Source organism: Oscarella lobularis, chromosome 20 (assembly GCF_947507565.1).
Source record: "Oscarella lobularis chromosome 20, ooOscLobu1.1, whole genome shotgun sequence".
Taxonomy (NCBI): domain Eukaryota; kingdom Metazoa; phylum Porifera; class Homoscleromorpha; order Homosclerophorida; family Oscarellidae; genus Oscarella; species Oscarella lobularis.
In genome coordinates, this window is record NC_089194.1 from 548196 (window position 1) to 575671 (window position 27476).

General features: G+C 43.7%; 2 protein-coding genes across 2 annotated transcripts in view; both read right to left on the reverse strand.

The window, feature by feature from the left end:
• LOC136199247 (uncharacterized) overlaps positions 1–19195 on the reverse strand; it is a 20562-nt gene extending 1367 nt beyond the window's left edge. The window contains exons 1-44 of the mRNA XM_065989421.1: positions 19059–19195; positions 18791–18996; positions 18444–18534; positions 18323–18380; positions 18135–18255; positions 18039–18078; positions 17869–17981; positions 17688–17817; positions 17513–17634; positions 17377–17458; positions 17036–17322; positions 16928–16979; positions 16746–16877; positions 16417–16643; positions 16227–16354; positions 16023–16177; positions 15819–15964; positions 15449–15772; positions 14943–15085; positions 14827–14885; positions 14643–14773; positions 14417–14583; positions 14184–14364; positions 13351–14126; positions 12992–13302; positions 12743–12943; positions 12481–12684; positions 12267–12406; positions 12056–12215; positions 11928–11998; positions 11714–11871; positions 10436–11617; positions 10295–10389; positions 9891–10242; positions 9666–9838; positions 9243–9614; positions 6858–9189; positions 3426–6799; positions 3079–3369; positions 2929–3027; positions 2725–2875; positions 2528–2670; positions 2394–2479; positions 4–2342 (exon numbers count right to left, since the gene is read on the reverse strand). Coding sequence (XP_065845493.1) covers positions 4–2342; positions 2394–2479; positions 2528–2670; positions 2725–2875; positions 2929–3027; positions 3079–3369; positions 3426–6799; positions 6858–9189; positions 9243–9614; positions 9666–9838; positions 9891–10242; positions 10295–10389; positions 10436–11617; positions 11714–11871; positions 11928–11998; positions 12056–12215; positions 12267–12406; positions 12481–12684; positions 12743–12943; positions 12992–13302; positions 13351–14126; positions 14184–14364; positions 14417–14583; positions 14643–14773; positions 14827–14885; positions 14943–15085; positions 15449–15772; positions 15819–15964; positions 16023–16177; positions 16227–16354; positions 16417–16643; positions 16746–16877; positions 16928–16979; positions 17036–17322; positions 17377–17458; positions 17513–17634; positions 17688–17817; positions 17869–17981; positions 18039–18078; positions 18135–18255; positions 18323–18380; positions 18444–18534; positions 18791–18952 — 16061 coding nt within the window. The 5' untranslated portion in view covers positions 18953–18996; positions 19059–19195. The remainder of the gene's footprint in view (positions 1–3; positions 2343–2393; positions 2480–2527; positions 2671–2724; positions 2876–2928; positions 3028–3078; positions 3370–3425; positions 6800–6857; positions 9190–9242; positions 9615–9665; positions 9839–9890; positions 10243–10294; positions 10390–10435; positions 11618–11713; positions 11872–11927; positions 11999–12055; positions 12216–12266; positions 12407–12480; positions 12685–12742; positions 12944–12991; positions 13303–13350; positions 14127–14183; positions 14365–14416; positions 14584–14642; positions 14774–14826; positions 14886–14942; positions 15086–15448; positions 15773–15818; positions 15965–16022; positions 16178–16226; positions 16355–16416; positions 16644–16745; positions 16878–16927; positions 16980–17035; positions 17323–17376; positions 17459–17512; positions 17635–17687; positions 17818–17868; positions 17982–18038; positions 18079–18134; positions 18256–18322; positions 18381–18443; positions 18535–18790; positions 18997–19058) is intronic.
• LOC136198925 (uncharacterized) overlaps positions 19051–27476 on the reverse strand; it is an 11735-nt gene continuing 3309 nt past the window's right edge. Inside the window, exons 8-18 of the mRNA XM_065988993.1 lie at positions 24215–27455; positions 24045–24158; positions 23689–23990; positions 23524–23628; positions 23309–23462; positions 23071–23257; positions 21474–23014; positions 20617–21415; positions 20020–20555; positions 19438–19959; positions 19051–19388 (exon numbers count right to left, since the gene is read on the reverse strand). Of these exons, the coding sequence (XP_065845065.1) occupies positions 19102–19388; positions 19438–19959; positions 20020–20555; positions 20617–21415; positions 21474–23014; positions 23071–23257; positions 23309–23462; positions 23524–23628; positions 23689–23990; positions 24045–24158; positions 24215–27455 (7788 nt within the window). The 3' untranslated portion in view covers positions 19051–19101. The remainder of the gene's footprint in view (positions 19389–19437; positions 19960–20019; positions 20556–20616; positions 21416–21473; positions 23015–23070; positions 23258–23308; positions 23463–23523; positions 23629–23688; positions 23991–24044; positions 24159–24214; positions 27456–27476) is intronic.

Sequence of the window (27476 nt, forward strand, 5' to 3'; positions counted from 1 at the left end):
GAAAGTACAGCTGATTCGTTCTTCTCAGAACGCGAATCGATTGAGGCTGAGTCGAGTGGGGCGGCTTCTAAAACATCTTCTTTTCTCTCCAAACTCTGAGTTGCCGTTTCTTGAAACTCGGACTCTTCCTGAAGATCGTAACCCGGATTTTTAAATTGGCACGCCAAAGCTGTCGAAGTAATGTGGTCTTCCGGTGATTGCGCGAATAGATCGCTAAAGTTCGTCTCAGTTACTGCGGAGTTTACTGCTTCGTCCTCCTCAGAACGTGACGATTCTCTTCGATTTTGTTCGTTCCACCTACGCTGGCTCATTTGAATCCTCGACAGCGAATTGCCTTGCTTTAAAGACTGGCTTTTAAGATTAGTTTTTCTTTTGATTCTACTTTGACTTCTTCGCGTCGACGGCTGATGCAAATCATAAGCCGGCCAATCACTGACAAAGACAGGAAGTGCAGGTTCCGGTTCTAACGAATAGTTCTTCTTTAGAGACGGGCGTTTTCGTCTTCTTTTACACAAAACTAATGCGACAATCATGACAACAGTAACCGCAACTATTGATATTGCAATGGCCGCTACAGTAGAAGGCTTCATAGAGCAGCCGAAAGAATTGGCTTGACTAACACACGCGTATCCTGGTGGGCATGAGTGCGTTTCGCAAAAGTCTTTCTCTAGTTCCGTTACGTTGTCCTCGTGGCAAAAGAAACTGAGTTTGTCTCCTGCGAAACACGTAAAATTTTCTGGACACAAATTTAGATTGCATGGAAGGAGATCTTCTCTACAGTTGTCGTCCGGACTCTCAGGATTGCACGAACACTTGTAGTCTTCCCACGTGTGCGCTCTTTGCAAACTCGTGCAGTTGAGATCGGACAACGGACCGCGGCATTGCTTATTCGTACACGGGTTTATCAAGTAGTAGACATCGGCAACGAATCTTTTCGAAATCAGGTTTTCTTGAGTCGTTCCAAATACTTCAAATTTGTCGTACCCTGTAGAGTTCATGGCAGAATGGTAGGTAAGGCAAAACCGCTCCGTAACTGGCAGAAGAACGTTCAGGGTACTTTTTCCAACATCTACGTCGCACTTGGAAAGACTTCCAAGTTTCGGATAAAATATCGTAACAGTAATCTTGTCTTTTGCTGAAGAAGCAAATAAAAATTCAAATGAAATATTTTCCGGAACCCCTTGTTCAAACCTAAGCGTAATGTTGCTCGAGACTTCAGTAAAATAACTTTCATCGCCTCTGCTATAATACAGGACGACGTCTTTGCCTCGAGGAGCCTCCTTTTTATTGATGCGAATAGTGATCAGACCTTCGCTAGGCCATGACTTGCCGACGTAAACAATATTGACTGCTCCTATGATATAACGTATCAACACAGTTCCGGTGCAGTTTCCGCAGGAGGTGTACGTGAAGCTTCCATTGTCAAGAAGAGAGACCGAACCAAGTTTAGGAGTTTGCCGTATACTGAAAAATACGTCCTTTAAAGGCAATCTAGTTTGGTCCTTCAACGTCAAAGCCACCGAACTGCTTGCATTCGTAGTGAAAGATATGTCAGGTTGTAGCGTTAGACTAACGCTTCGGTCAATGATTATTATTGTTAACATTTCGGAGTAGAGCGTTCCGTCAAAGGCAACGCATAAGACTTCGTCGGAGCCAGTGAAGTTGTTGGTAAACTTGTACGTCACTTGCAAGGTTTTCTGCAAGTGTGGCAACTCAAATTCTGTCTGGTTATTGGAGATATTAGAAACGAGTAGTTTGCCGCCCAATTTTTGATTGAAAATAATATCAACTGTTGAATTGGCATCCGGATCGGTTGCTAGCAGTAAGAAAGATGCGCGTGATTCCCTTCCACTGGCCAATTCACTGCGAAGTATAAAAAGAGTTGAGTGACTTTTTTCAACTTTTCTAGGCGATGTCAATTGTTTCGAAAAAAAGTAGAAAGAGGGTGAATCAGGCACCAGGTTTACGGTGATTTCGACGCTTCCGAAAGCTGAAGTTGGCTTATCAATTTCCTTTTCAGTGACGGCATATTCAATAGACACCTTGCCAACGCAATCGAGGCAGGGCGTGTAGACAAGAAGGCCGTCTGACGAGAGATAGACGTCCCCCATAGTAGGCTTGTTGGACAGTTCAAACTCGACTGAATCGCCCTCTCGATCAAAGTACTTCAGGTTGACTTGAAGAACGTTATCTTCCAGCATCGAAAGAACAAGTCGTTGCATTGGGAGTATGGGCTTGGTGTTGGAAAAAGGACTGTCGACCTTATGAAGAGCGAACTGCGTTGGAGTCGTCAGGAAACTAGATTTACCGCACAGTTGCAAAGTTTTACAACTGTCACAAAACTAAAAAAGATTATTTTAATTTCATTATCTGAGAGTATATTATACCTATACCTCTATCGAAACCAAGCTCCGAGACCAATCAATGGACTGCTGCGTACCACATGAATTTTCGCTAGCCAAACGCCATTGGCGATTATCTAAAGTCGTGGGTAAAAGATGTTCACACGTTAATGAAATGATCTTACAGGCGTCCCAGTAGGTAAGTGCAGGTATTTGCTGACTCCAAGACCGATTTCCGTCAAAACTGGCTTTTATCACGAATGAGCCATTCAGAGCCTCCGCAGAGAGAGGAGATACGAAAAAGCTTAGCCTTAGCCACTCGTGCACCCTTATTTAAAATAAATGAATTTAAAAACCATATTTTTAAGAAATTCCAATATACCTAAACTTGAGCAATCGTGACGTAAGATATTTGCCGGTATCAGGATCTTGAATGTAGTTGGGATATTCGGGAACAGCGGAAGAATCGTAGACAACATTGAAATCTTCCTTTTCTAAATACCCTACGGCAACGGCTTGGCGAGGAAGAATATCTAAGAATAAAAAATTAAAAAATAATTAATTAAAAAGAAAAATTCGATCAAACCTAAATCTGATAATTCAAATTGAACTGATGCGGAGACAGAACTCTGAAACGCCTTCGGCTGTTGAGACTCATCGCCAACAAATAAAGTGTCATGATCCCCTAAAGAACACAGGTACTACATCGAGACTATAGCAATACCTAACAACGAACTCAGAATAAGCAAGTCATTGGTTTCCATACGAGATTCCCGGTGTGAAAGCTTTGACAAGTAAAGTGATAAAAATATGAAGCGGCCAGGCTCTATGTTAAAAATTCTTTTCGTTTCCGAAGCCGTTTGCCTAATATTCGAGTGGAAGGAAGCCACATCAGTCAAATTGAAGACAGATTCACTGAAACGAATGAGAGTTTCATGAATGCGTACAAAGGAATCCTCATTTCCATAGCCAACACGAGTACGAGGAAAAATTTCTTCGCCTTCTTTTCTAAAGCCAATAGCCAAATCTACAAATTAATAAATATATTAATTAAATTTGAAATTTAGACTTGAGTTTACAAACCAATATTTCCAACGTGCTTTGGAAGACTTTTCCACGCCACAGCTAGCCGGCCAGACTCGTTTCGAGTGATAAAATGCAACGTTTCGTTTAAATAACTGCGCTTTTGAGCAAAAAGGATCACAAAAGATGCATTGCTCAAAACGAGCGGCTCCACATCGACGATGATTCCTTTTCCAAACAGAGTACTTTGCAGTTCTGCGCCATTTGTGGCACTAAGCTCAAAAACATATGACCTGTTGTGCTCTAGTGAAAGACGATCTACTTTGAGGAGCGACTCTGAGCTGAGGGCATTTCCAGCGATTACAGAAGAAACGTTATCTTCTTTGAAAGCCCATGTGTACTTTGAAATTGCACTTATGCTGTCGTTGCAAACCCAAACTGCAGCTAGTGAAGAGTTGGTGCCTTGATACAGAGAAGGCTCAGTCAGCGACCAAGAGGGATCAACTTGAAGAACTGAACAGACCGGAGGAGTCGTGTCGACCACGAAGCCGTTTGACACGGACGTAGAGACTAAGCCCGCTCCATTTCTAACCCTTGCGACAATGAAATACTGCGCCGGTAACAAAACCACTTTGCCGTTGCTGTACGTTTTCCGAGAAAAAGTAGACAACGTCACATTAGAAAAGGTGTAATTTATGACAGAAGCGTTGCCAGAGCAGTTCTCTGAACATTTACGCTGACACCGATTAGAGCAGGTAATGCATGGTTCGAGGATTGTTTGGAATGGCGCCACGTCGCAAGTGTCAGTGGCTGACGAACTTGCACAAAAGTCGACGCTCGCCACAGGGCTGTCCGAATCGTAAAAAGACTCAAGATCGCAATTGGCTTTGATATCAGAAAGAACTAAAGTCTTAACAACTGCATAGGACTTTGGTAGGAAGAAAGGGTCGACAACAGGAGGAACGAAACCGAATTGAGTTCCGACAGAAAAGGACAGAGAAGGATATCCAAATACTTCAGGAATTCCAATTACGGTTTCGACAAGACTGCCGTCAACGTAAACTTCAATCATATTTTGAGGAAATGATTGCGTTTCGACTACTCCGAATTTAAAAGCGTATTTGTGAAAGTCAAATGATGGATCGAAATCCAGTGCAATCCACTGCCTAATTGGCTCCTCTGTGTCATTGCCGAACTGGCACCAAAAAAGTAAAAACCACGTTTTGCCAGTCTTCAAAATTTTCATGCCCAGGCTTGGATAAACGACCGCAGCAAAACTGTCATTAGGTGCACCAAAAGAACTCACAGAAACGTTTTCATAGACCGAATTAGAGGAAACCTCGCCACCGCCCGAACCAGATCCGCTAAAAAAGTCGTTATTGTCATCAATGTTCTCTTCGCTCGCGGAAAAGTTGTCGGTACTCTGATACTCAGTCTCTGAAATATCGCCCAGTGTACCATTGGGTCCGTTCCAAACAACCACCGACGTCATTACACGATCTCCTGACGCCGCCTTTAGCAGTATTTCTATTTTTGAATCCTGGCTAAGCTTAATTGTCTCGAACGTGGAAGCAGACAGCAGTGTTCGCGCTACCAAATCACGAGTGAAACCGAAGTGCAAACCATCGTTTGAAAAATAAACTTGACTCGGATCGTAAGTGAAGATAGACGGAACAGCTGACGAGCCAATGAGTAGCCTGCTCAAGTCAAACGTTTTCCACTTCTTGCCGTCTTGTTTCTTTGTGAAATTGAATGCTTGTTGCCTGCAGGCGACTGCTGGCTTTCCCACCATAATAGAACCGCCAAGTTGAGCGAGGGATGACTGGAATTTGACATCGTTTCCCCATTGCAGCCCGTCACTCACAAATCCAACCACAGGAGGCGAAACGTCGACAAAAATGGGATCTGTTTGAGAGCGGGAAAAGAATCCGGCTCGATTCTGAACGATCACTTTGACTACGTAAGCAACGCCAGGAAGCAAATACAAATTTGAGAAAGTGTAGCTGGTTTCGTTTCCGATTGAAATGAAGTCAACTACAACGTCAGTATCAGAAACGTTGGAATCGCAAGATACTAATTTTTGAAGTCCCACTTTGAAATCTTTCACGCCGCTCTCAAAGTCAGGGAAAAACGTCCAACTAGCAGAAAGCGACTCTTTCGATGAGACATAAATAACAGAGCCGTATTGTTGCCCAACCGAAATGTTGACTGCTTCAGGAGGTGTTCGGTCGACGAGAAACGACGACGTGATTACTTTGCAGTGCATAGCCTCGTTTGTTGCTCTGACGGTAATGTGATAGCGAGTGCTATGCTGCAGAGGAAGTCCTTCAAACTTCAAATTAACGTTATTGCCAACGTTGAAGAAATAATCCAATCGAAAGTTCTTAGCAACGTTTGCCTCTGTAAAAGTACTATTGGGCAGTGACGTTAAGCAAGTTGATTCGTTACTAAAGCTCTTTGAGAGCTTGAATTCGTAAAACCAAATAGGCGGATCTGAATTGAAATCTGAAAACTGAAAAGAAAATGAACCGTTTCTGACGTATGACGGCACGACGATCTTTCCTCCTCGAAGAAGCTCAGGTCCAAATCCAACGTAAATTCCGTTGGAGTTACTCTCGACTGAAGCTCCCGTTCTGCTAGTTGCTCTCACGATGACAAAATACTGCTGATAAGGAGAGAGCGACAAATTTCTGAACACCGCTGAGAAATTAGGTCCAACGTCCGTAAAAGGAACGACGTTGCGTCTGGTTTCCAATAACTGAAGATCATTAGCAAGTGCAGCTTCGTATCTGACTGGAAACAGTGTCCAGTCTTTAAGGCTAGATGAGGTGTTAAGAAGCTCCCAATTGGCTTTGATGACAGAGGTAGACGCTTGATAATTCAAATCAATGCCGAGGTAGTTTCCGTCAAAAACTCTACTGGGCAACGGAAGACGAGAATCGGACGTAACACCATTAGATCGCGAAGTTGTCCAAAAGCCCATAGCGTTTTGCACAAAAATAATGACATAATACGTTTTTCCATCCTCCAGGTTTAGATTGGGCCACGAAGCAGAAAGTGACAAAGAAGATAGATTAGCCTTATCTGTGACAAACGATTCGTCGATGCGACGAATCAACCACTGAAGATAAGTAGGCGGACAGAAGTCGTCAATTCGCCACGATGCTGATATGACGGTCAATGACTGCTGAAAGTCAATGTCGTCGACGCCCAGTCCATCCCACACATTTATCGTAGTAGAGTGAGCAATCACAAGTCCGTTTGACGATTTCACCGAGTACAGACCAGCTATATCAAATGCTTTCACAGTCGCAAAAATTGTCGTACCGGGGTATACTGCTAAGTGAGAAATTGATGCTGTGTTGGCAAGGCTAACAGATCGAAAGGAGTAAAGGTCTGCAGCTCCTTCTGAAGTTCCTAAGCCAATTTGGTACCTATTAAAAAAAACAAAACATTTACAAGAAAACAACTGCCCTAAAACAATAAGCTTACTCTCGAATAGGAACAAGATCAGAGGTGAAATTTGTCCATTTTACGTGAAAGACGACTTGAGACTTTTGACATACAGGAGCGCTCAGTTTGCTCTCAAACAATCCAGATTTAAAGTAAAACGCTTCACTGATTAGTTCCACCCTATCGGGACGAGGTAGGCTTGTCGCAACGCGAACAGTCGCCTCCAAAGACATTTTGAGTCCTACTAGGTTATACGCCTCCAAAGTGACAACGTAATAACTGTAAAACGTCGACAAGGAGAACTCAAAATCAAAGCAGCTCGCAGAGAGCGGAACATCAAACGGACCGAAGTACTTTGAAGATCCGAGAAAATCGCCGACCATGACGCGGTATATGGATATGCCACTTTCTTCGTCGTAAACAGAAGCCCAGCAGCATTCAAACTTGACCTGAGAAGAAGAGGGAATAGCTAAAGGACAGTGAAGCTCTCCTTTGGACGGAGGAGTCGAGTCGACAGTGATTGCACCAATGACAGCCATTGATCGATGCCCGACGTTGTCGGAGGCAATGACAGAAAAGTAAGTTGGACTTCCATCAGAAACAAGAATGAGAGGCGAAGAGAAACTCTCCTCAAAAGTTCGTTCTCCCCTTGGCAACAGAACTTGAATAGAATTTTCGGGAAACGACTCGGTAGTTAAGTTGTATCCTAGAACTGCACTCCCAGTGTCGTTGCCTTGCCACGAAATTTGAACCAAATCAGAGGATACAACGTAGATTTGACCACTATCACCGATACTCTGACCTCGATTATACTCAGTTACGACCGTCGGCTCTTCGACAGACGCTCTTCCACTTGCACTTTCACTGGGACTTCCACTTGCACTTCCGCTGCCACTTCCACTTGCACTTGTGCTCCCACTTTCTCCACTTTGAGTGATGGGCTCAAACTCTGTCTCAATAACAAAGACAGTGCTATTGTATTTAAGCACAACCAAAGGCTCTTCTTCGTCAATCGTTATTCCGTTCGACGTCGCCTCAACGAAACCGTCGTCACAACGCGTTCGTGCTCGAACCGTGGAATAAACCGTTTCACCGCTCTCAATCCGAATAGGTATTTGAGCGTGTCCACTTCCGTCTTCTCCCACGACAATTCCTTCGGAAGTAAACAACATCACGTCGCTCGAAAAACGTCGAGTTCCAACGGCCCATGCAAAGTCTGCTAAACCTCCGCATCGCTCGCTTTCAAACCCGAAAAATCTTGTCGTAACCGCAAAGCCGTGACGCTGAAAGCCTCCGCTATCTGGTTCGTCTCCGTCGCTCACAAAACCACTGACGTCACCAACTTCAACAAATATTGGTTTTGAAACTTGGGGAGGAGATTGCAGACCGGCTTTGTTGACAGCCACCACAGAAACGTAATACAACGGGAGCTCAGATTGTTCATTTGTTCTGTTGAGAGACAGATTGTCTAGGTAAGCACTCTTCGTTGCAGAAGTCATGATCCTCCATCCGTGACTCACGTCAGTCGCATTTGGACTCGTTCCTACAGCAACGTAATAAAAGTCAATACCGCTGTGAGGATCAATACCAGCCCAATTGGAGAGAATGCCATCGCGACTCGTTTGGACAACCCAACCCTTGGTTGCCTCAATGTTCTCGTCCTCGGAAGGATCCAACGATCCAACAAGAACAAACGAAACAACAGGAGGCGACGAGTCCACCGTAAACGGTTCTGTCTCGTGGACGCTTATGAGATTTGCACGATTGACAGCCTTGACGGTAATTTTGTACGTTTTTCCATCCTCGAGATCCAAGCCAGACTGACTATACTGCACAAAATTGCTTGGATTATAGATTTCATCCCAGTTGGTGCCACGAGGAAAAACGGTCACGTCGACTCCGCGCTTGATTACACGAATGGCGACGTCGTAGCGCATGATGCCTGATTCAGGATCCTCATAAGACCAATAAGCACTAATCGAGTCCTTATCAGAGCGGTATTGCAACGGCGTCGTGTAACCAATGCTACGCAGAAGAGGAGGTGAAGTGTCAATAAGATAGCCGTCGGTTACGTTTCTAGTTTCGAGACCGGCACCGTTGACTGCTATGACGACGGACTCGACACGATCTCCGTTGTCAACTGAGTTCCTCACATCAGCGTAGGTTTCAAAAGAGTTGCTGCTCTGTCTAGGAAACGTATACCCGTTGATTATCGACTGCACGTAGAACGCTGATATGTGAGACTCAGGATCAAGGAATCCATCCCAATTGCAATAAACGGCACTGTCGTCGCCAGAGAAGTTCAAGTCGTATCCAAGAAAGCGACCATCTTTGACCAGACCAGCTAGCGGGGGTGTGTGATCGATTAAAACTAGAAACCATAAATTGGTACGAGAAGAGAAAAATCTATATTTCTCAACTCACCTCCATTTGATGTTGCAGATGTGTTGAGTTTGCGAGTTGCTTGGTTGAAAACCGTTAGCGTAATGAAATAAGTTGTGTTGTGTACGAGAAGAGAAACGTCCAAACAAGCGCTCAGGTCGCAATAATCAATAGGCGTTGGAGGAACGACGTCGTATGCTTCAGGTTCTCTGCCTACGCCGCCTAGAGAGCGACATGAAATGCCACTTTCTGGATCATAAAAGTGATCCCAATTGACACAAAGCGATCCATTCAGAACGGAGGAGAACTGTAGATCGTGCCCGTGAGGCGGTCCATCGTTAACGTGCCCTGCATGCGGTGGAGTATTATCAAACACGAAGACGTCGGGTGAGTGACCAGACGTCCAGAGATCAACTAAGAAATTACGGTCCAACCCAGAAAAAAAGATATAGACAGGCACTTTACCTCTGTCTATGGCTCGCAGCCTGACCCACGCTGGAACTCCGGGCTGAATGTCAACATCAAAGGTAATCTTTCCCACCGCTGCGTGGCCGTGTCGAGACCAAGCGCGCAAGTCAGTGTCGTATATAGTCCTACCCATTCCGACATCTACCTCTTTGATGCCCGACGTTGCGTCACTAAGAAAAGAATAAATAAATAAATGAAAGACGTATAAAATAACAAGGCTACCTGGCATTGTAAGTAATTGTGAATCGGTCTAAAACGGGATGAAGTTCAAACTGAATGTCGTAGATAACAGGTGGATTAGTATCCACTGCGTACGGTGTCGTGTGAACGACACTTGTCACCAACGAACCACCGAATTTAATCGTGTTTAAAGCTTGAACGGTGATGAAGTAGAAGCCGTCAGAGAGAAGAGGCGACACAAAATCAAACGCAGAGTTCGTCCAACTCTGCTGGCTGAAATGGTGGCGATGCGGGTCACGAAACGAAATGACGTCATCGTTTCTCATTTTGCGTCCAACCGCCCAAGTGTAGTTGCCGATGCCAGTTTCATTGTCATGAAAACCGTGAAAATTACCTAAAAAGGAATAATAATGGACAAAGCACCGTCGATTTATGAAATCACGTACAAGCTATGTAGTTGTTGTGAGTAGTATAGAGCATATCAACGAAAGGAAAAAATCCATTGAAAATAGTCTTAGAACCAGGTCCATCATGAATAATTCTAAAACAGAAATCATATACTAGTCGGACACTCGATTCGACTTTACCGGTGATTAGGTCTCGGCGTAGTCTCCTCGCATACTTGTGCAACCGAAGCATTGCATCCGTCAGCTAAAATCATATCAATCGATGCATTGAGTATAAGACCAGGTTCGGGAGGCGTAAAATCGACGAGAATTCCTTTCGCCGTGAACAGAGCCGTGTAGCCAAGAACGTTCTCCGATATGACATTGACGTAGTAGACGTGATTGTGTCGCAACTCTACGTCGCGCGTTTGAAAGAAACTGTCGTAGCCGACACCAACCCGTTCAAAATTATGAAAATAATCAGACGAAAGAAGATGAACGCCGTGACCCACGATAGCCGCATAGACGATACATTCATAAGTGCGATAGTGATAATCGAACGACAGACAGCGAACGGTAAAGCCAAGACAAAACTTGGCGCAATCTGAAACAGCGTAGAAGTTCTTAACGCCAACCGGAGAGGCGTCGAGACGGCCAGGCTGCGGCGAACCGAAATGATTGAGAGCGTCGTCTATGGGCGACGAAACGGCGTCTGCCGCGTCGAAAAGGAGACTTTCCCACGGTTGGGCTTCCGAATGACCGGCTGTAAGTCCGATCGAAGCGACGCTGTGGACGACGAGCGCCGAGTCGTCGCGAACGGACACGTCGGCAAGAATAGTCGACGGATTGCTCGAGATTTGAAAACGAGGCGTGATGCGACCGTTAGGAAGCGTTACGTCGTACGTCGGAAGCGTGCAATGAGCAAAACTCGACTGCCGATCTCTGTCCGTTGCGTTGACGCTGAAATAGAGAGGGATACCTGATGGCAGACGGGTGGTGAACGCCTCGACGTGGCCGCCCATTGCCGCTTCTTTTATAACGTCGTTGCCGCCCTTATACGTTCCGACGCTGAAGGAGAGTTTGGTGTCACTTGAGTCGTCGTCGACGGCCACTTCGACTTCGACTGCGGGATCTGTCGGCGAGCGAGAGGCCAATTGATCGACTCGACACTGGCGATTGCAGTTGGGGTCGGGCGGGTGAAAAAGAGGCGGTGAGGAGCCCGACTGTTTCTTATTGATGGCGAAAATGTTTGATTTAATTGGACGAGCACTGTAGCTCCATAGGCGGCTTTCGAAGACGACGGCGAAGAATGGTCCAATTCCGATTGACACTTCAACCCAGATTGACACAGCAAACGGTACCATTTCGACATCGAGACTCGTTCTAAAGAAAATCAATTTTAGAAATTACTGTTACAAAGCAAATCGAATAATTTACAAACAAAGTAGAGAACACTAAAAGTTACGCGTAAGCACTCACCCAACAGAAAGAGGAACTTTAGAAAAACTGCAACTGAGACTCAAGGGAAAAAAGGTATTCAGTATCTCTCCTCGGACTGTTAATCCAATGTGAAATACTAGCAATCCGATGCTGACTCCGCCGTAGGCTTCAACAACAACTGTAGGCCCAATCGAAAGCTAATTAAAACTAAACTTAAAAAAGAATAAATCTACGGCAAAAATAAAGGCAGTACCGTATTTTTCATGGAAAGGAAGCAGGATCTAAGACGCAGGCCTATACCGAACGTGAGCCTCACTCCAAAAGCTGAAAAAAGTTTTACATTCGCATAGCAGGATAGGCGCATGCATTCCGAGCTCTTACTAAAAGTGACTACAACAGGTCCGAAACGCCTTTCAATTCTTAAAACAAATGCCGATCTCAGAGGAAACGCCAGTCTCGTCTCAAACGATTTACAAAAATCGACCTGACTGGGAAACTCCGTTTTGACCGATGGCATACGAAAGTTTTCCATTTCAACAAGCTACACGTAAAATTAAACCAATAGGAGCGAAAAGAGCGTTCTTTTACACACCTGAAACAATAAAGCGTTCGAAATGTAGCTTTGCAAATGCAAAACAAAATCTGAAACCGAATATTGTACTAGCTTTTGTTGGAACTCAGCCAACGTTAGATCGAGTACGATATCGCGAGATAAGATATCGCTTTGACTGCCTATAATAGATACGCAATTAAAGCCATGTTGACATATTACTAAAGAAAGATACTTTGTTTTGCTAATAACTAACCTGATCTACATTGAATGAACGTCGAGTTGAAAAAAGCTCGCCTAAAAAACTGAAGTGACGAACAAGCTAGGAGCTTGGAAGAACACGCTGATCCGTTGAGAGTAACAGAAAAACTGAATTGATCAACTTGAGCGACTTTTATTGAAAGAGTAACTTTGAAGTCGTCGTTAAACAGATTCGAAACTGTAGCAGCATAAAGCGCACCTACATATAAATTTACAAAAAAGTCCCAATATCTCAGAGTGATTAAACTATATCTTACCAACAGTATCATACTGTCCTGTCCAAGAACCAAACGTAACAACAATTTTATTCGTGCATTTGCTGTAAGCGATTCCAGCACTGACGTACTTTACCCATACCAGGTTAGTGAGAGGAAAACAGCACCAAACGCTTGAGCAGTCGTCGGCGTAAAAGCAGTACTGTTTACCGCCATAGGCAATAGCTTGATTAAACAAACACACTAAAGAAAAAACATACCGTACAAGAAATACCTAAATTATTTAGTTACTTTTCGATGGAGGATCAAAAAGACGTCCGAGTGCATCTTCGTAAGTCTCATTGCTACCGGTGTATCCTTGTCTCATGCGAAGCGCTTTCAATGTGACATCCGTGAGCAACGATGGACTCTGGCACAGTGAAGTCAGTCCGTTTGCAGCGCTTAGCAGTCTGCTGACGACGTCGTCAAGCAAGCGTGCTTCCGACATCAAATTTGCAGCTCTTAGCGTTTGAATAAAAAATCGAACCGAAGAGAGGTTTTTTGAAATCAACGGTGAAAATTGGAAGCCGAGTTGATAATTGGGTATCGACGACAACGACGACCTGCAAAGGACAGTGAAATTTTGAAAATTTCGAAACGTATCTACTCACGTGCTTAGTGCGTCTCTGGCAGAGTCGAGAGCGTTTCTCACGCGTCTTTCTTCCCTCGACGCTTCGTCTTTACCAAACCCAGAAAAATCGATAGAATCCCAGTCAATGACGACTTCTGTTTCAATGACGGGCTTTGATTTGAAACTCATTTTCCAACTTTCCAACGAAGATCCAATGGAAGACTTTACGTTTGCAAGCCCATTCTTGAGCGATTCTTTAGGACTTTTGAAGAAACGTTTCAAGGTCCTTGCACCCTTTCTCGCCGCCGATTTAACTTTTTGTTTGTATAACTGTAACGTCTCGGAAACGCTACGCTTTCTCCCATCATCATTATCATCATCATCATCATCATAGTTGCTTTTCGTACGAGACGAGTATTTCCTTAAACGCTTCACCAATTTTAGAGCCCCTTTTCCTAATTGTCCAGCGTCGAACGTCTTGCCTAGTAGAACTAGTTTAAACTCGCTGCAATCTTGAACCCATTTCAGGGGTGGCGTTAACGGAAAATTAAGATAGGGGCTCGGATCAACGACGTGCATTACGCCGTCACAGCTTTCGCGCTTAATGGCGACATGAATGGTCTTTAACTGACAAGGGCTATCGGACACGTGGCCAAGAACTTGACCTGATGATACAGATCGTTCCTTTGTAAAGTACCGATCGCAAACTAGACCGGTGATGACAGCCGTTTTGCCTCGAAATAGCCCTGTTGTTCCGGTTACAGATATCTGATTAGGACCGGAAATAATGGCAGTACCCTCAAACGGCGACACCACCTAGACAAAAAGACTTTTGCCTGCAACGCCTCAAGCCAAATTATAATCTATACCTACCGAATCGTTGAATTTGGTGAGAAGATCGATTCCGTCTTCTTGCCCATTCCGACCCTTCGTCGGAAAACTTCCACACCACTTGCAGACGCTATCCGAGTCGCACTTTCGCATGAGTCGCGGAAAGTCCACGTGAAACATGGGACCAAAAATATTCCAAACGACATTTCTTAACTTTTCGAAACTATTATACAATAAGGAGGTAAGCGAATAGTCTCGAAAAAAAGAAAGCTCACTCTTTTCTTAACATCCCGTAGGCCGTCTCGACACCTGAAATTTTTCCGGAAGTAGTGTCAAATGCGCTCATAAGAAGCACTGACAGATCGCGAAGAGATTCCAAAGAGTCAACGGCTCGAATTAGGGAATGAATCGTTTCATTGACGATAAAACGTTCACGACCGTCCTTAATTAAATTAAACAAGCTAAATAGAAAAATCTGAAAATTCTATTTCACTTTCTCACCGGAGTGGCAACGTCTGGAGGAGACACACCTAACTGAAGTTGATGCGCTTTCAGCACTCTGATGTATGAATGAGCAGACTGCAAATAATCAACCGACGTATCATGAGCAATAGACCAGTTGGAACTGCTTCCTAAATACAGAACGGGAGCTGATCAGCTAATACTCAATCAATAGAGCTTTTACCTATGGCAAAAAACAAAGTTTCTTTAGCCGAATGCATAATTGCCAAAGAACTAGAAATTCTATAGGATGGAATTATTGAAACGTTGCACAATTCAAGAAAAATAGGCTGCTCTTACTTTTTCACCACTTGTTCGCCTGCAGATATCGACTGAAGCGGTGCGTCGTACATCGTGCCTAACGCATCAGCAAAGACTTCGAGCGAGTTGCGTATTGACGAGGCAGAATACGGCATTTTCACCATGACAAGTTCGCTAAGCACCTAAACAAACTCGCATAATTATAAATTATAGTTTCCAGCTAACAAAATAGCAAATCAAAGTGCAGAAAAAAAATGGTTGGGCCATTGAAACACTTGACGATTTTTTATCAAAAAAGCTTAAATGCGTATGCGAGATAAGTCTCTGATTGCCCAGAGAGCAAAAGTTCAAAACAATCAAAAAGGACAAAGTTTACCTTCTCGCAAGAAAATTGGATTAATGGCTAGTGAAACCAAAGGACAGGACTTCACTCATTAAACGTATAATTTGGGTTTGGATGAGGGCCAACTGCATAGATTTACCAATTTATACTTTGCCTTCAACTTATCGAAAAATCTATCAACAGACAGACGTCAAGTACTCACCCCATACTGCGATGAAAATTCACTCGTAATATTATACAAAAGTCGATCAACATTTTGCACCAATGACGCCGCTTGCTGTGTCGACGGCAAGGTAGAAAACTGGAACAACCGCTTACCGGCGTCATCTGCCGAGTGCCATATATCAATCAAAGTATCTGGGACGCCTTCAAAGAATTTAGAGAAGTCAGTGAAAACGTTCTCCAAGCAGTCTTCGCAGACGAAATCTTGAAGGGAAAGAGTAATACCATCTAGTAGAATAGGCAATTCCGAAGCAAGTTCTTCGAAATCCTCTAGCAGTGCCTCGTATTTTTCAAAATCAAAATCCTACAAAAAAGGTAAAATTACAAATAAACTTCGATAAAAATGTAACCTTTAAAGCATTGATGTCGAGAGACAGATGACCCCGAAAACACGCTCTCAAACGAAAAATGTCAAAGTGCTTGCCAATGATTCCGAGATGAACCTTCACTCCTATCTCGTCATGGAAAATTCCGTTAAAATCCGTTGTTAGTAAACCTTTAGATATAAGCCAAAACAAACGCTACAACAAAGAACAAAAGACATCATGTCTTACCAAGATCCAAGGCTAACTTATTCTCAAAATGGAGTCCAAAAGACGCACCTAGCTTCGACGAGCCAACTGACCTCTTCCAAGACAAAGTAGGAATTTCAAGAGAAAACGAAAGAAGTGAATCGGATCGACGCGATCGTTTCGAAGACTCGCTTTTCCTATTTAAAAATCATAAACACTTACTTCCGATAAATAATAGGCTCTAACCTGCGAGCCAAAGATTTGCTAAGCGACACATTATTTCTCTTTTCGTGTCCAAAATATGAACGAAGAGCTTCCAAGTGCACCGAGTAGTTGTCCTCTAATTCAATAGCAGCCAACAACGCATTAGCAGACTTAATAATAATAATTAATTTATCAATTATGATGGAAGCTGCGTCAACTATGATATTCATACCTCTGAGCACCTGAATTGGCCCAAGGCATGAGCTGCGGCCCGCTTTAGTATTGACAACGAGCTCGATTTGTTGAGGTAGGAAATGAGAACGTTCCGGGATCGAGGAGCAGCTGCGTTGCCGAGGCTGTGAATTAGGCGCATTTTACCGTATTGATGCTCGTGCCAATCCTGATGATACAGCGTCTCGTCTGCAGAGCGCTCGATTCGGTGCACCTCTTCATGTCCACCTACAAAGTAAACAAACTTTAAGGAATACAATTTATTTTAGTTTAGTTTTAACAATTAGGATCAGTCTAAGCCTGTCAACATGCTTGGTCATCGGAGTTTACCTTCATCGAGCGAGTTTTCTAGCTGCTCCACCACGCCATCGGCCAAAGAAGGATGAAACTTTCTTATACTATTAGCTAGCGAACCGAGAAGAAGTTGAGCAGTGTCAGATGCATTACATGTTCCGATTCCGTCTAAAGAACGAGTTATCTCGTTTCTCAGGATTTCTTCAATGAATGCAAACCTGGTGAAGAACTTTTATCGAAGGCCAGTCGTCTTACGTACTCGAGAAGATCCTATGCCCAAAGAGAAACGTCATAAAAACTACGTTACAAAAAAATTTGCAGCTTACGGGAGAAGGGCGCTGAATGAGAAAGAGCGACTGCAGTGCTCGGCGTAACAAGTCGCAGTTCAATCTCTCAAAAGAGAGAATTTGACGAAGTAGCAGATCAAGAAACCGGCCACCTTCGATGATGACGATTCCCATGAAACTTTCAAAGAAGGCCACGGTCGACGAATTCGGCTGAAACAGATGACGAGAGTCAAAAAACCGTCGAGACACCTCTTCTAAATTTCTGAGCGGAAGTTCGTGCAACACATCATAGAGTTGGCCATAGCATTGCCGATAGGTTCGAGACTCTACAGAGTAAATATGACATTGACATTAAACTTGTAGATAAGGTTTCCGCGTACCAGACGATTGATTAGCCATGCAAGACACCGCTTCTTTTATCTTGCTTTTGTAATCAGCAGAGTGGACGTAATCGCGCTTAGTCTGCCAATAGAAGTACATACATACTTAAAAAAAGAGTGAGCTTTGGAGATTTACGTTCGTAGCAAGGGTGCTTCTGACGAGACTGGCCATTGAAAACTCTGTTTCTTTAACAACGACGTTCTTTGCGTGAAGCAAGCGAACTACAGACTGAGACGAGGCGAAAAAAGAGGGTAAATCTAAAAAAGTACGAATAGCTAAAACGCAGCAGAAAAGCTGAATTATTCGTTACCTCCTTCTTCGTCCCCTTCAAACGTATCTTCAGGAAAATCAGCGGACATTGAAGTTTTGTCCGGAACGTAAATTTTCTCCTTAACATCAGAATAAATTATTGCCTTTTTGCCAGAATCGTAATGAATTTTCTAGAGAGACGAGAAGAATTGATGACTGCACTTTTCAAAAGAAACTCCTACTCTTTGGTGCCATTGCGACGTTGTGTCGGTGTCTCGGTCGAAGTGCTTCACTCTGTCATACTTAAAAACCCCGTCTTTTTCACCAAGAACGCGATACAATGTCAGGTGACGCCCTAAAAAATCCAAAGACTTCATAGAACTAATAAATAAATAGTTGAGGTAAAACTCACCAATGTTATCTGTTTCAATGACGCGATAGGCGGAAAGAGGCTTTCAATTAAGAATGAAAATTAGAAAATGAAACTCGAAAGAAAGATACCCCAAACCTCAAGTCTAGCGGTGATTAGGCTTAGAAAAGCTTTCTTCATGGCAAGAATATCCGTCTTTTCCTGCTCAGGATAGAAGACGGCAAGAACGTGTCCCAACGAAGATAAACGGTAAAGAAATCTTAATTATAAAACGGATTAATTAAGTATATATGAAGTTGACAGAACATTTGAACTAAAGTAAGTACCGTTTTGACATGTCAATTACGCGCTCTGATTGCAACGGCAGGCCATAGGTCAGAGTAACTGGGCGAACAAACACGGGAATGCATGACGCCCCTTCCGCCAACTCCTACGCATACTCAATACCTGAAGCTTTAGGCGAGAACAGGACAACTTCATCGACGGTGAGCGAGCAAACTTTCTCTATCGATTCGTCGCTTTCACACACGACGTGAAACTGAAAACGAAAAGCAAATACGTACATTCTGCAATAATTAAGATTTCAAATGCTTCTCGTGTTTTCATTTACACTAATGTACAGAACTTGAGAAATGCAAAAATTCGTTTTTGTTTGGGACTGCTGGGAAGAAAAGGTAACGCTCGTGCGACGGCCGGGGGAGGGGCAGGTGCTCGCGTGCGCCAGCGTCATGTAAACTCGACAAACGAGACTAAAACGCGCCGTGCAGGAGCTGCAACTACAATCTATGCATTACCTTTGCCTTCAAATCGAGCTTTTCGCCTCCAGAAACGTCGCTTGCTGAATCGTATTCGAAGGTGAGCTGAACTTTTCCGGCTTGGGTACCCTGATGGGAGTCCCCTGAAGTCGAGCGAAGTAGAAGAGCAACAAAGACCGCTGTTGCTCTAAGAGAAGACATCCAACGATGCAGAATCCACGAGACGGTCGCCGACGATCAGACTTCTAAAAAGCAAAATCACGTGATAGAAACGTACCAATGAACGAGTCGCTACACCTACGCGTACATGAACTCCCGTCTATACATACACAAACAACACAGAAAGACGTCTACTGGTATCTTGAAATAACTCCTTTGCTGGTGCTGGACAATCCTGCCGCATTGATTCCAGTAACTGTAACAAACAGCTGCTGCAAACCATTGACGCTACTGAATGGAATCCTGTAGCTCGTAGAGTAAAGTTCAATCCACTGAACAATGTTGGCAGTTCCTTCCGCTGATCCGACGGATAGCTCGTATACGAGATCATGTGATAAACTGCTTGGCTCCTGCCCAAAACAGCCGCCCCAAAAGATTTCAACGTCTTTTCCATCCACCCATTTGCCCTTCGGTATCCCTTAGTAAAAATCCATGTAATCAAAATATTCTTACGAAATCTTTCTTACCGGTGACTTTGGGCTTATTCGTCAGAATGGTGATTGACTTCGATAAAATGCTGCTTTTGATATTAGCTTTGTTCACAGCTCGAACAGACACGTTGTACTCCGTTCCTGAGGTCATATTTAGATCTTTCAAAGCCGTGCTTGTGTGCAAACCAGTTGGAGTCCAGTCGCTTGACAAATCGCTTCCGTTGACGCTGAACTCGTAATAAGCAATGCCTGAAGAATCGTGAAATCCTCCCCACGAAAAGTGAAGTTGACCTGGGTCGGCTTGAAAACCATTTAATGTTTTACGATAAGTAGCGTAAAAATTTTCCAGTCGCAAATAGGCTTTCTTGGACGAAGGTGGGTCCTGGACGACAGTGGCAAATGTCGATAATTCCGACGTCAACCTTGCTAAGTTACTGCAACGAACGAACCCGTAAACGTCATCGCCATCTGTCAGGGACATAACGGTAGCAGAAGCCGAAGTAGCTCCTATGAGCGCCCTAGTCGATGACACCAAATTGTCAGTTAGCGGCATACTTCCTACAAACACAAACACAAACGTAGATACATTAGTATGTAAAAATTGTGATGAATATTTACCTATTCCCCATTCGCAAAAATCAATCCCACTTTCATCGTCATGTGTACCAAGCCAATCTAAAGAGACTGTGTTTGTAACGCCGTCAATAGAGAGTCGCAGTTCTAGTTTAGGTGCAGTAAAATCGGCAGTAATTTCTGGTGAGTGAATAATAGTTGATAAACCAGCAGAATTAGTTCCGAGAATTGAAATGTAAAATTTCGTGCCGTGTTGAACTGTAAGGTGATGGTGTCTAACAGCAGAGGCGGTTCCCGTTGACGTAAAAGAAACCAGTTGCTGCCCTCCAACGACTGTGCCGGCAGACCACTGATAGTTCCTTAGAAAGCTTTCCAAATCGGTCATTGACCAGTGAAAGTCCAAAGGTGCCGAATTAGAATAATAAAGACTACCGTAAAATCCGGAGCTAACGTTAGTAGCATTGAAAGAGCACGCAGCAAGTTCCACTAAGAAAATTTGCAGTAAGTTCGCCGAAGTAGCTTTTGCGCTTAGAACTAGGTAACCATCTGTTATGCTAGTAGACGTGAAAAAAAACTTGTACCTAAAATTTGATTAATTAATGATGTTCAAACTATAACACCAATCTAAATGCACTGATCTACCTTCCACTGCCTCCCCGCTTGTCGATCCAAATGCTCTGGCTGATTCCAGGAGCCATTAAGTGAACGTGTTGAGAGTGCCTTGGCCCAAGTCCTTTAGCTGTGATTAGAAGCTCATAGGTTGTAAACGCTTTCAAAGAGACACTGTGTCTGATTTCTCCAGAAAGAAAGATAGACTCGGAATCTGGTGATAGAGTGACCTTGCCATGAACAACAGACCATTTGTTTGCTTCGCTGATTCTTGGTGACATGGCTATTTGAGTAACGTTGCTCAGAATATTGTCGCCAAATTGCTCGCAGCGGTCAATTCTTGGAGGAGTAACGTCAACTAAAACGCCATTAGAGAAAACAGGATTGGAACTCAATCCTGCTGCATCAACTGCTTTCACTACAGCATAATACCTTTGACCGTGAACCAGAGTCATGTTAGTGCTTCTTCTAACGAGGGAAAGACCGGCTCTTTCAAAAGAGACATTGACTTTTGAAGCGGTAAAACCAACATCGTAATAATCAATAAATGAATGGCGATCAAAGAATCCGTGCCATGTGCAGACAATCTCAGACGTCGAACTTTGAAATTCGATGTCACCTTTTTGATCACCGTCGTAAACAACGCCACCTAAAGGCTTTTCCACGTCAATCAAAATGCCGTCAGTCGAGCGAGCTGTCGCAAGACCGACCCTATTAACCGCTTGAACGGTTCCAAAATAACGTAAACCAGCGCGAAGCGTGTCTGGCAAAAAAGACTTCTCAAACTTTTCAACGTCAGGTCGCAGGGTATGAAATGCAAACACATCGTCACCTATATAGATAGAAAATCTATTGGTGCCAGAACCCACTAAATTCACTGATATGCCTACCTTTAGCAACCGAGCCAATTCCGCAACGAAAATAATCCATACCGGACTGGAAATCAGAAAAAGATTGCTTCCAGCTTACGGCTAAATGAGTGGCGTTGGTTGTGAAATCCGCATCGCCTTCAACGTTTGGATTAACGTCTAGCACTGCACGTGCCGTTGAAGGTGGAGACATATCGACTGTCACGCCGGGCGACTGGAAAATGACGTAATGAGTACTGTTGTACCACGCGCGAACGAAGAAGAAATAGGCGTATCGATGACCTAACTGCCTAGGTGGCTTTAGAGGGATAATAGCTTTTGTAGAATATCCGGCCTCGTGCCAAATTTCATCACGGGAGAAATCGAAGACATGATATCCCGGTCCTTCTTGTGTACCTGCGCTGAATTGGTATCGACGAAAAGAACTTGCATTAGACACCTTCCAAGAGCCGAACAAAGCCGAGTTCAAAGCTTGATAATTGCTTGTTTGTTCATAGTCTAGAGAGTCATAAACTTGAACAGTGGCATTTGGTAAATCAGGTATCTTGGAGCAAGTCAGATTCGCTGGAATTTTGCATAAGATTGAACAAGTGCATTCTCCCTTGCAGCTTTCCACAGGGCAAGAGTGATATTCGATTGAAAGAAATTCATTATTAGCCAAAGCGCTAACTTGAACCTGTTCACTCTTGAGGCCTGCACCATTTATAGCCCACAAAGAAATGTAAAGTCTGCCGTTTACGGACACCATTTTGCTGATAGGAATGTAAGCTTCTTGAATCGAGTCAGGACCGCCAAGATGGCGAAAAGAAACATTTGATGCCAAATTGTAGCCGCTGTAATAATCGCCAACAGACAAAACGTAGCTTTTAATGCCAGAGTGACTGTCAACGAATCCTACCCATGAAGCAAAAACATTCTGAACGTTATTTAGCTTCTCCAAGCGTAGCGAATCGAGAAATCTTCCTGAGTGAGGTATCGAAGAGTCAATCAGAACTGGATCTGATGTGCTTTGAGTGCAGAGGCGAGTTTTACTGCAGGCTGTCACAGTTACGTAGTATAGAAAGCCATCTTCCAAAGCCAAATTTGTAAACGTCGCTGAATTTTGGCTCCCAAGAATCAATGGTTCGTGCGCCTCAGTAGCGTTGCGATCCGTGTGGAAACTTACAATGTGCTCTGTCACAGGCGATCTGCTAGAAGTAGAAAAATTCCAACTTGCAGTGAGAAATGAAGGGCTTATTTGAGTGCCGCGATTCAATGATCCCCAGTGTGGCACAATTCTGGCTTTATCAACAACTTTGGGAGGCTGTTTGTCAACAATGTATCCATCTGAAGAAGCGGCTGACCACAGGCCAGCTGGGTTATAAGCCTTGACTGAAGTGTACAACATGCGGTTTTCTGGTACGTTTTCGGGCCCTGTTTTAATTCCGACTCCCTCTTTAGCAAATGTTTTCGTCCAGGAAACAATATCGCTAGTGCCAACATTTGTGCCTACGCACCACCTAAAGTAAGCAATGCCCGAGTGAGGATCTTGAAAACCAAACCACTTTCCACCAACAAAAGCGCTAAAAAGAAAAATTACCATTGACTTAAAGAACTAGAGTAAAGCGCAATGTCTCACTCTGTTCCTTGAAACTGTACGTCTTCAATGTCAAGGCCATCCCAGACGACACCGAGAAGAGGAGGAGAGGGATCAACGATGACTCCGTCGGAGAAACTATGCAGGCACATATTTGCCCCATTGCACGCCTCAATGGTTGCAAAATATCTTATCCCAGGAACTAAAGGCAAGCCGTGAAGTTGAATGTCTAAAGGCAAGTTTAGAAACGGAAAAAAGAAAAGCAAACTCATAGTATTACCTGTTGCTAAGCCTACGTTTTGAAAATCAGATACGTCAGAGTCTCCTTTCAGTGTCCCAAAAGCAACTGAGTAGTGACTTACACCAGATTGAAAGTCACTGAAGTGATCCCACGACGCTGAAAGCGTTCCTAACTCTGTTGTGTAGTCGCTATCCTATATACAAAAGAATAGACCGGAATAAAATATAACATGCATACTCATGCTATATACATGCCTCTGCAGAAAGTCCGTCCTGAACAAAACCGACTTCTGGAGCTGTTTCATCAAAGCCAAACCCATTGGAAAACACTTGTGTTTTTAAACCAGCATAATTATGTGCCTAAAGAGGTGAAAAGAGGAATGATATCGATGACTGTCCCGCTAGCTGCGTTTCACTCACTTCAACTAAGAAAAAGTAAACATGGCCGGAAAGCAGATTGCCGAAGTTTATTATTCCGTGACTCTTTTTGGTAACTCTTCTTGCTTGAATATCGCAAGAACGGCGGTCAGAGCTGGTGCACCATTCGTAATGACTGATTCCGCTCTCTTTGTCATCAAAGGATTGCCACGTCACGTCAGAGTTTTTGCCAAAGTGCCCTCTGTCACCTCCGGAAACAGAAACTGTTCCGGCCGTCGGCGGAGTTGTATCCACAAAAATCGCTGAAGAAGATACCTTTGTCTCCAAACCAGAAAAATCAATTGCTGCAGAGAGAATAGAATAATAACCTTTTAGTCGGTCAGGTCTTCCTAGTATACCGGTAACTGAAGCATAGTAAGCTGAGCCACTTTGCAAGTGAAGGTCACTAAATAGCCACATAGACGTTTCTCGAACACACTTAAAAGCAATGTCAGCAGCTTCTCGGTGCGTTCCTAAAACAATCTAATACATGCATGCTCCATAAATATGCGCAGGAAGAAGACCTTACCCACAGCAACGCAAAACTGTTCGATTCCGCTAACATGCATATCGGAATTTTCTTCTTCTACGTCTGAGAAACCGCTCCACCGAACAAGCATCATGTTGCTGTATGTCTGATACTGGTTATAAGTACCCCCAATTTCCACTAGACCCGGCTCTGGCGCAGAGGTATCTACTGTCACTCCGTCACTGCAAACTGACTGAGAAGAGTCAGGAGCGGTCGCATCCAATATGCAGAAATAGTACCGATGATTAGGTTCTAACGAGCCACTGACAATGACAACAGAAGCGTTTGCTACGCCGCAGTTAAGCGCGTACGCACTGCTATTGCATGAAGCCCATTGACGCTTGTCGGAAAGCAAAATCCATTTGACAGTCTTCGCAGTATTGCTCTTCCAAAAAAAACCTACTGTTTTCAAATTTTGTGTATAGTCCACGTCGTCATCCACTGTGCCTTGAAAGTCAGTCCAATTGTTTTTAGAAAGACTGGTGTCAATGTCAATGACAAGCTGGCGTTTTCGTCTAAGCTTTTCGGGTACTTCTAAAACGCGTTTAGCTTCTGAGCTGAGACCCACCTCATTATACCCTTTGACAACAAAATTAATATGCTGGCTTGCTGCTGACGGCAAATGAAGGCTAGAAGTAAAAGTCACTGCTTTCTTTGGACTGAAAAAGCTCAACGGAGTCCATGGGATAATCAGCATGTGACTTGATCTGTCTTCCACTGCCCATTCATAAAACTTGACAGTAAAATTAACATCTGAATTTGCCAATGTTTTAAAGGGAGAGAGAGAAACTGACAAATTGTACATGTGAAGGCTTGTTGATAGGACGTCTGACACCGAAACCAAAGAAGGAATGGGATGCGAATGAATAACTGAAAATCCGTCCGACGAAATCGCATCGAAACAAAACTCAGAGTTGCACGGTTCAACTATAAATCGGTAACTTTTTCCGGCAATAAGATCAGCTGAAAGAGTAACAGGCGCTTGACAGTTGTTTGCAGAGTGACCCGTCGAAATAACAACTTCACCATTTAGCTCGTCTGAAACAAGATTCCATTTATAAAATGAAACTCCTTCATGATACGGAATTCGACAGTGCGCTGATGCTTCGACAATGCTGTACTGAAAATCGATGTCTTCAGAGCAATGGCGAAAAGAGACGTTTGAGACTCTGGCTTGACTCATTGAAGAATCGTTTGGCATCTTAGCAAAAGTAATAACAATTTTCGACACCGAAGCGTCAGTCTGAAACTGAGCAGATACCAAAGTCTCATTGGAGATGTAAGACGAGTCGCTAGCAATTTTTCTAGCGTTAGCAAAAACAGAAAGCGTCACATTGTCACTTTTAGAAACAGCGAACGATATCGCATAGCTTTGGCCAGGTATGGTCTTAAAAGAAAGAAGAGTGGTGCAGTCACCAGCAAACCAATTACCTCTGAGGCCACCATCATCTTGAACAAGGCAACTGCCTTCTTTCAGAGTGTAATTAGCATTCAATAAAGAAGAAGGCCCCCTGCAGCCTTTCCCGTCAAAAACAACTCCTTTTAAAACGTCTTTAACAACGCGAACGCCATCAGAACTTACCAGAGTTTCTCCAAACTCGTTCCGCCCCTTTACATTGCAAAAGTAAGAAGATATTCCAGCAACCAACGAGACATTAGCAAAATGAGCAAAATGAGAGTTAAGGTCAACGTTAGTAAAAGTGACCAAGTTGTCTGTGCCCCGAGACGTTCCAACGCCAGCAAACAATGCTGAAGATCTTGTAAATCCGTTCCACCAACAGCTGATGTTGTAATTGGTGTTCAACTGAAAGTCGATGTCAAGCCTTTTCAGAGAATCATCAACAGATTTCACGTCGAAAACAATACCAGAAGCCGGTTTGCGAAGAACGGGCGTGAAAGGCTCTGAAGCATAGGTTTGCGACAAGCCGGCCAAGTTAGTTGCTATTACAAGAAAGAAGATGTTATTCTTATAAAGTTTTGATGCCAAAGGCTCTGCTTCGAACTTGAAGCATTCACAATATGGGCAGCAGTTTTCTTGTCCAACAGCAGACAAAGATGTCAAAGGTATCACGTCTTCATGACCAGGTGACGTTCCAGCAGCTACTTGAAGAGACAAAGAATGTCCTTCCTGCTCGGGATCTTCAAAGCCACATGAGTTGCACACCAAACTAAAATTCTCCTTGGATTGGGATACCGACAGTTTTCCACTGTAAAGAGGCGGCGTCGTGTCAACAACAATAGGACCAACAAAGGCCGTCGAACTTTGACCAGCTTTATTTACAGCTCTGACTCCGATGTAGTATTGAATGCCGTGATCAAGCAAACTTATATGCTGAAAGTACGAGGTATGACCTTTTGTTGAGACAAATGCACTGTAGCTCGGAAAGTCTTCCAAAACCGATTTTGCAATGCCGACTTCGTAGTCAAAAATATCGCTTTCGTTATCAGCACCGTTCCAAGAAACGTCCACCAAACCGCTGACGCTTGTGTAAAAGACAGAAGAAGAAGGTTGACATTTGGAAAAATTGTTAATTGTTTCTGCAGACAGAAGAGGATAAAGAGAAACCGAATCTACCGTGGCGGATACATTAGCACACAGGCCTGCCATGTCATACGGTAAGACGCCGATCCTTTGACGAAACTGATCAATAATCCAAATTTCCGACAAGTTGTGTTGGCGTATAAGACCAGGAACACTTCGCGCGTGCTGAATCCGAATCTCCGTGAGTAGAGGAGGCGTGTTATCTACCACAATACCGTCTGAACAGACGACGCTTGAAAACTCAAGGGCTCCGTTAGCAGCTATGACAGACACAAAGTACTTTCCAGGAATCATATTGGCAACTGATAGCCATGGCAAAGCCGTTTTGTTTTCCCCTTTGATCAAATCGTCAGTACCTATACACTTGCTGCCTACGGCGTAATTATAAAATAAAATGCCGCTTTCCGGATCCTTAAAACCATGCCAAGATGCAAAGAGGGTGGAAAACTGCTGATAGTCAATGTCCATGGCTCCTTGAACATTGTCAATTACGTCTCCGGCTATAGGTTTGGTTACATCAATTATAAAGTGCAAATCTTTCATATGAGTTAATCCGGCGTTATTGGTAGCGATGATAGAGAGAGAATACGAGCGCCCTTGTTGACCATCGGGAATGCTACTCGACGCTTTTCCGAAAAAAGCAGAAACCACACAACTAAAAGTGGCCGAACAAGAGCAATTGATTTGAGAACAGTTTTCCTAGAATCATATCGGTCATAC